The sequence below is a fragment of the Panicum virgatum genome, chromosome 4N (genome assembly GCF_016808335.1).
Source record: "Panicum virgatum strain AP13 chromosome 4N, P.virgatum_v5, whole genome shotgun sequence".
Taxonomy (NCBI): Eukaryota; Viridiplantae; Streptophyta; class Magnoliopsida; order Poales; family Poaceae; genus Panicum; species Panicum virgatum.
Window position 1 is genome coordinate 12,334,493 of NC_053148.1, and position 8,287 is coordinate 12,342,779.

Sequence of the window (8,287 nt, forward strand, 5' to 3'; positions counted from 1 at the left end):
AATAAGTTTAGGGTGTCAGATTTCGATTTGCGAATTCGTGGATCTAAATATCACCTGAGAATAAGTTCGAAGACCGCTGGTGTATTTAACTCTTTTATTTAACTCGTCAAATTATTTTTAAAAAATATCCTAGAATAGGCCAAACCGCCGGGGGCGTGCACCGGGCTTGATCTGGCAGCGCGCGACGTCGGGCAGATTGGGGTACAGAGAGGCCAGCTGCGTCGACTGCCCCGCCGCCCGCCGTGCCGCATCCCTCGCCGCCAACTGCTCGGAGAATCGGCGCTGCCGCCCGACTCGGCAGGATCCGGCGCCGCCATGCTGCTCCTCCGAAGGCACCTCCTACCTCTCCTCCGCGCAGCTACACAGCTCCCGTCCCCTACGCACCACCGCGCCTGCCTCCTCTCCGCCTCCGCCTCCGCCTCCTCCTCTGCATCCGCCGCCCCATTCTGCCTCGAGGAGTACCTCGTCGCCGCCTGTGGCCTCGCCCCAGCACAAGCCCGCAAGACAGCTAAGAAGGCGGTTGATCAAGCATCCAAAGATGGTAACAAGAAGGCATTCGGGGAGCTACGCTGGTCCCGCCTCAACTCCGCCTCCAACCCTAACGCCGTCCTCGCCCTGCTCTCTGGCGTGGGCCTCTCCGGCGCCGACATCGCCGCCGTCGTCGCTGCGGACCCGCTGCTCCTCCGCTCCTCGGTGAAGAACGTCAGCCCTCGCCTCCTCGCCCTTCGCGACTGCCTCGGTCTGTCCGCTCCCCAGATCGTTCGCTTCCTCCTGGTCGGCTCACGCGCCCTCCGCTGCTGCGATATCGTTCCCAGGCTGGAGTTCTTCATCTCCCTCTTTGGCTCATTTGAGCGGCTCCTCGTGATTATGAAGAAGAGCAACAGCTTCCTACTTTCGAATTTTGAGAGGGTGATCGAGCCTAACATCGCGCTGCTTTGTCAGTGCGGTCTAAGTGTTCGAGATATTGCCCAGCTGTGTTCACGCAACCCGTGGTTGCTTACCTATAGCCCGGAGCGCATCAAGGAGTTCTTGCTGCGCGCGGAAGAGCTTGGGGTGCCTCGCAGCTCGCGAATGTTCAAAAAAGCGGTGTCAGTCGTCGCAGATATCACCAAAGAAAAGGCTGCTCACAAGCTTAAGTTTTTGAAGAGTACTCTTGGTTGCTCCGAGAGTGAAGCTGCGATTGCAGTGTCCATGACGCCAACTATTCTGCCATTGTCTGAGGAGCTCCTTCTCCGCAAGATACAGTTCTTCATCAAAGAGGTTGGAATGGAGCCTCAGTACATTGTTGAAAGGCCTGTTCTGTTAACACAGAGCCTGGAGAAGCGGCTGGTGCCCCGGCATTGTGTCATGAAGGTCCTGCAGGCAAAGGGATTGCTGAATAGTAAAATGGGATTTTTCACATTTGTTAAAATTGGAGAGAAGACTTTCAAATTGAAGTACATCGACTGTCACAAGGAATCTGTTCCTGGGCTTGCAGATGCTTATGCTGCAGCTATTGCTGGTGTTGTGCCCTCTGGAATCAAATTTAAACATCTTAAAATATTCCAATCCTTTTTGTTCGATGGTGTAAGTGCAACTCATGCTCATTAGCAGCTGGCGATGGTGCAGCCATTCTGAATTCTTCTTTCTGCAGTAGAACAACTGCTGATCTCTGGCTGCTTATAGTCCAAGTTTAATTGGCTAGTGCCCGGCAAGGTCCTGCAGGCAAAGATATTGTTGTATCGCAAAATTCATTGGATAAAATTGGAGAGGAGGCTTTCAGATTGAAGTTCGTTGACTGTCGCAAGGTCTCTGTTCCTAGCCTTGCAGGTTATTAATGCTACCTCTTCTCTTCGTGATGTGCCCCCAAAGTCCCACTATCTTCCTGAAATATTTAATATTCTCGATAAGGTGGATGGTGGATGTCGGTGTACCCAGACCGGGGTACCCACTCCTACTGTGTCAAAACTGATACACGCGTAGTTATCCGTAACTACGCCCTGAGGGCCTGAGCAGCCGGACCCCAGCGGTCTGACTCCGTCTCATCGGGCCAACGGCCTCGGACCTACTCCACCACGTAGGGATAGGTCCGGTGACGCCACGTGTCCCAGAGATGGAAATGCTCAGGGTCTTCTACCGTGGATTCGGACCCCCACAGTCGGGTCCGGGACCTCCACGTGCCTATCCGGACCCCCCGAGCCCTTGGCCCAGCACTCCGCTCGGGAGGGGTCCGGAGCCGCCACGTGTCACGCAGACGCGGGCCCGCGCCTTCCGCTGGAAGCTCGCCCACGTGTCTCGCATGTGCGGGCGTGGGCACAAGCCTTCCGCTGGAAGCTCCCTCATCCACCCGCATTGAATGCGGGTGGTTGAGGCGTGCTCTGCCACCGCGGCACGCGGGGCAGCTTTTGTCAGGCCTCACTGTAGACCATATATTACCGAGGTACACAGTGTAGCCGCATGCGCTGCATCCGCGCAGAGCCCATCTGCCGCATTAAATGGATACGACCGCACGGCACCCTTTCATCATACCGCCTACGCCGCAAGCTACACGGCCGTTCAGCTACGCGGCAGGCTACGGCAAGCTACGCCGCAAGCTACGCCCTGACGCTGTTTCGACAAGACAGGGCATGGCTATGCCGGACGGAAGATTCCCACGGGCAAAGCAAGAAAATCCAGGAATAAGGCATCCATCGCCTGCAACGGCATAATATCTGTACAGTATGTTATTTTATACCACATCGCTGGGCCCATCTGTCGGGGACCCAACGGCTATGTACACTCCTCCCTTGAGATATAAAAGGGAGGAGTACGTAAAGCCAAACAAGGCCAAGCGAAGGCAGACACAACACAAGCTCGGATTCACTCCGAACAATCCCGTTCTCAACCTCTTGAGAGCACAAGCAATACAACACACAGTGGACGTAGGGTATTACGCTCCGACGGCCCGAACCACTCTAAACCTGCTGTGTTCATCGTATTCTTGCATCTAGATCGGACTAATCCTAGCTACCCCCGAGTACTCACCCTCTGGGTTTAGGCGGGTGCACTACGCCACCCGGCTGTGGGTTTGCACACCACGATAGTGGATTGTAGAAGTGCAACTGTCATGGTTTGTTTCAGCAATAGAACTACTACTGATCTTTGACTGGTCATTATCCAAGTTTAAGTTGTGATTGTGTATGAGGAACTGGTTTGAGTTGTTCTAGAGACTTGCTGACGAGTATAGTATACTAGCCATTCTTCTTCCAAGCCCGTGACTTGAATTATCCTCAAAATTAGCTCTTCTTCAGCAGAATGATCGTTATAGTACTAAAGATGCTAGTAACATGATGGTATTAGCTTCCAGTTTTGTCCAAAGCATTTTTGTTTCGCATTTTTATAACTGAGCTGATGTTAACTTGTTAAGTACCTGACACTAGCTTTGCTTTTTTGAATGACCCGTAGCTCATTCTTATAAAATGAATAAAAAAAATGAGTTGTGTCCCCAAATACCAGAAAGCTACTGATTGCAGAAATTACCAAAGTAGTGTGACGGTGAGAGTAAAGAGCAAGGGACACACAGCATGCAGCCACAAATTTTGTTGGAAGCAATCTGAGTGTAGCCAGCTCAAATAAAAGCTGATGGAAGCTTCAGATGTTGAGAGGATGAGCATGAAACCACAGGCAAGAAAGACTTTCACTAATTTTGCTTAAAAGCATAATTGGTGGCCTCTGTGTGAGGCCGGAAGGTAGACAGTAGCTTGATTGCTACAGAGGTGAGCTCCATGTATTTGTCACCTGCCAGGCGATATGAAGCACTCCATTGGACATTGTAGGCACCTGAATTAATCCAATGAGGCATTGGTTGCTAGATCACCAGACAAAGAAATTCATATTGTTTATGTGAATCTCCTGCTATGGGTGCTAAATGTAGGGAGCTGCATATTCTTTATGTGAATTCAGTGAGCCCCCCAGATTCCTTGGTCTGGCCACCTTTGGCCAGGCTAGCAAGCAATGTCCTCCCCTCGCATCTCTTCTCCCTTTCCATAAGAAACCTCTTCTTATCTTATCAATAGCCTTCAATGTCCATGGGGGAAGATCAAGTGCCATGATGATGTAAATCAGCATTGAGGTGAGGACAAATTGAACCAAAATCATTCTTCCAGCTTTAGTAAGTAGGTCAGCCTTCCAGCTTGGGAGTCTGTCTGCAATTTTTTCAATGATGGGCTGAACCTGTTCTTTGGTTAGCTTAAGAGGAGAGAGAGGGACCCCTAGGTACTTGCAAGGGAAGTCAGAAAGCTGGCAAGGCAAAGTTTCCTGTAGAACAGCTCTATCATCCTCGCTACATCTTATAGGAAGAACACTACTTTTTTGTAAGTTGGTTGTGAGGCCAGAAGCACTTCCAAAGAGCTGCAGGATATCCAACGTGATTTCAATGTCACCTGCTGATGGTCTCAAGAATAAAACAACATCATCTGCATACAAAGAGATCCTGTGTTGCAAAGCTCTTCTGGCGAGTGGTTGCAAGAGTTGTTCATCTGCAACTTTCTTCACCAAATGGCACAACACATCCATGACTAGAATGAAAAGCATTGGTGACAATGGATCACCTTGCCTTAGTCCTCGTTGATGCTGTATCCTCTCCCCTGGAGAGCCATTTAGAAGCACTTGAGTGGAAGAAGTAGCCAGCAAGCCACTTAAAATATCACACCAAACTGATCCAAAACCCAGATGTTTCAAAACCTCCAAAAGGAAAGGCCATGACACCGAATCAAATGCCTTATTGATGTCCAACTTCAAGAGGATACGGGCTTCTTTTTGTTGGTGCAGGAATTTTGTAGTATGGTGAACCAGCAAGAAATTGTCCAGGATGAAGCGACCCTTAATGAAAGCACTTTGATTAGGAGAGATCAACTTGTCAAGAGTGGCAGCAAGCCTGTTGGCTAAAATTTTTGTTATGAGTTTGGCAAAAAAATGCACCAAGCTAATGGGTCTATAATCCTTGATGTTTGAGGCATCTTCTTTTTTGGGCAGGAGAGTGATGAAGGCTGAATTCAGCAACTCAAAATTGGCAAACTTTCTGCTCCAAACAGCTGAGACTGCAGCCATAATATCTAATTTTATAGTCTGCCAGCAAACTTTATAGAATTTTCCTGTGAAGCCATCGGGACCTGGAGCTTTGTCTGAAGGTAGGGAGTTAATTGTTTTCCAAACTTCTTCTTCAGAAAAAGGTGCTTCTAGTTCATTGAGAGCAATGTTTGGCATGTCTAGTTCGGATAAGTTGACTGTCACTTCCCTGTCTATGCTCCTGCCCAGAAGATTGCTGTAGAAGTCAAAAATAACCTGCTCTTTCTCTTCGTGTTTGGTAAGAATTACCCCCTCATCAGTTGTGAGCTTACTGATAAAGTTTTTCCTCTTCCGATGGCGAGCATGTGCATGAAACAGGGCTGTATTGGCATCACCCTCGCTGAGCCAATTAATGCGAGATCTGCTCCTTGCTATAGTGCGCTGAAGGGAGGAAAGAGCCAAACAGTATGGCTTGAGTTTATTTTTTAGCCAAATCTCAAGCCTGGAGAGACCTCGTGAATCCTGTGCAATTTCTAGTTGATGGAGAACTTCCCGGGCTAAGGCTAACTGTGAGTTGACATGTCCAATTTTCTTTTGACTCCAGCTTTGCAAACTTCTCACGGTTGCTCTGAATTTTCTTGCCAGGGTGTCAAAAGGGCAATGAGAGGCTGGTTCAGATGCCCATGCAGATGCAACAGCATCCTGAAAACACTCCAATTTGGTCCAAAAAGCCTCAAAATGGAATCTAGCCTTCCCTGGCTGAACGTCATTCATCCCCAGGAGGAGGGGACAGTGGTCTGAGCCGTCAGTAGCACAGCTTTGTAGGAGGCAATTAGGAAACAATTGTTCCCAGTCTGCTGAACAAAGAACTCTGTCAAGTTTAACCAACGTCGGCGAGTCCTGTTGATTAGACCAAGTAAATTTGCGACCAAGTAGAGGCAGGTCCTTTAGTTCTAACTCATTAATCAGGCAGCAGAATCTTCCAGTCATTGCTCTGTTAGTGAGACCTTTATTTTTATCTTCTGAACTTGCAATTAAATTGAAATCCCCAAGAATTAACCATGGCCCTAGGCACGCGGCTCTCACATCTCGAAGTTCTTGCATGAACAGAATTTTGTTGTCGTCACCTTGAGGGCCGTATACACATGTAAGCCACCAATCGTGAGAGCTGGCAGGAGAGAATTGGATTGAGATGCTGTGATTATCAACTCGGGTGGCCTTGGCAGGGCCAAGTCCATGGCGCCAAGCTACCAGATTTCCACCACTTGCACCTATGGACGGCAGCTCCAACCAATAAGGAAAATCAGAGCCAAGCATTGACAGAATGAAGCCACGAGAAATGCCTGAAATTTTTGTTTCTTGCAAGCATACAACCTCGACCTGACAGGAGGTAATCAAAGTTCTTACAGTGTCTTGACGTGCCTTAGAATTCAACCCACGCACGTTCCAGCAAAGTATCTTGGAGGGATTCATTTGTCACAAAAAAGGGGAAGAGCGACCAAAAGCTAGAGGGATCAACAATCAACCACAAGGCCCTGCTCCTCATCATCAGGAGCCGCCCAACCAAAAAGCGCAGACAGTGCCAGAACTTGGTTATCAGGGAGCCACCCCGATCCAGTGAAGAGCTTGCTGTATTCTTCTAGACTTTGTTGATCAATGCCAGCCGTCTCCCCAATCAGGTTCAGGGCCCTCATCACCTTCTTCTTTGCTCGCGAAGGCGCCCCTCCTCCCGGAGTGTCCGGCTCCATACCAGCGATGCGGCGGCTGCGTCGTGGAGGAGCACAAGGGGCACAGGCGCGTGAACGCAGCCTATTAGCTCCTGGAGTAGGGAGGATCATCGTCGTCTTCTTTGTTATCTTCGCCAGGAAGCGCCTCCGTTGGCTGGAGTGTTGAGCTGAAGTGGATGTGCCAAGTCGAACAGGAGAAACAGGAGGCGCGGCATCTGGCCCGGAGTACTGCTGCTGAGGTTTTCGGCGCCGGGAGTAAACCCGCGCAAAGCTTGGAACAAGCGTTGTAGGAGGCGGCGGGATTTGAGCCACCTCAGCTTCAGGTTGTAGTGCTGGTCGCAGAGGTTCGTGAGTTGGTGAAGCATCCAGCCCGACGTCCTTGGTGGTCACAGCCGCCGTAGAGACCATCGAGGGTGCAGGAGGTGGTGGCGCGCCATCAACAGTGCCCAGCACTGGAGACGTGCCACACACACCCCCAACAGACTCGTGCACGGTTGCCGAAGAAGCATCCGCCGCAGTGACCACCGAGGGCGTGGACGGGGACACACCATCAACGGTGACCATCACCGGAGGTGTGTCCAACCCACCCACACCGGTAGTCGCCGGGGTTGATGTAGAGACATCCGCTGCAGTGGCTGCAAGTGTTGGGGGGGTGGGTGCAGGAGGGGTTGTTGAAGAGATGCCCGCCGAAGTAAACACAGCCGCGGGGTGGGGCATGCCATCATCGGCGCCCGGCACCGAAAGCGTGCCACCCACCACCACGTCGACGGCGGCCAAGGGTGTCGTAGAATCATCAGTCGCCGGACAAATGTCGACGGCGGCCCAGGGCGTCGGAGGAGACACGCCGTCATCGGTGCCTGATCCCGGCGACGATCCACTTGTACGCTGCACGGTGGCTGAAGGTGCGTCGGCGATGGGTGTAGAAGGGGGCGTGCCGTCAACGGTGTCCAGCACCGGAGGTGTGTCACCTACACCCGCAGTAAAGGGAGTCAAAGCTGCCAAAGTGCCCACCGCTGTGTTGGTTGCGGGGGGTGGAGCCGAAGCAACGGAAGCTACCGCCGCCAACGGGGTACAGCGGGACGTGGGACCCAATGCATCAGCCACCGCTGCATCGGCCGACGAGGAGGAGATGTAAATGTCTTCCACAGCAGGAGAAGGCCCCTCCGCAGCAGGGTCGGGTCACGTGCCCAGAGCCGCCCCGGGAACACTGCCATCAATGCTGAGCGCAGGGCCGCCCATGCATGAAGCGTCGCCTCGGTTCTCGTCACCGTGTCCAACGACCGGCGGTCCCAGCCGCGTGTGGACTGGAGGGCGGTGGGCCCCTCCAGACGGCCCCGGCCCGCTCGCCTCCGCCGGAGCAGGGGACGATGCAGACGGCCGCCTGATCCACCGCCGGCGACGACGCCGATCAGAATCGGACGATGGAGGGGGTGGGGGAGGGGACGGATTGGCTGGGGGTCCTCGCGCCGCCGCCCAAATTCTGATGGGGTAGCGGAGGGTACGAATGCCACCACCAAATGCCGCCGGCTCTGGAA

The 8,287-nt window shown here is 52.1% G+C and overlaps 1 protein-coding gene across 1 annotated transcript; it reads left to right on the plus strand.

Annotated features, from left to right (window-relative positions):
- The first annotated feature begins 220 nt into the window (after window positions 1-220).
- LOC120668461 lies at window positions 221-1,874 on the plus strand. Its single transcript, XM_039948178.1, has one exon. The coding sequence runs from the start codon at window positions 316-318 to the stop codon at window positions 1,588-1,590; it is 1,275 nt and encodes a 424-aa protein (XP_039804112.1). The 5' UTR covers window positions 221-315; the 3' UTR covers window positions 1,591-1,874.
- The last annotated feature ends 6,413 nt before the right edge of the window (window positions 1,875-8,287 follow it).

Bases quoted from the DNA above. Each gene is read 5' to 3' on its own strand.
- LOC120668461 (XM_039948178.1), top strand. From the start codon at position 316: ATGCTGCTCCTCCGAAGGCACCTCCTACCTCTCCTCCGCGCAGCTACA.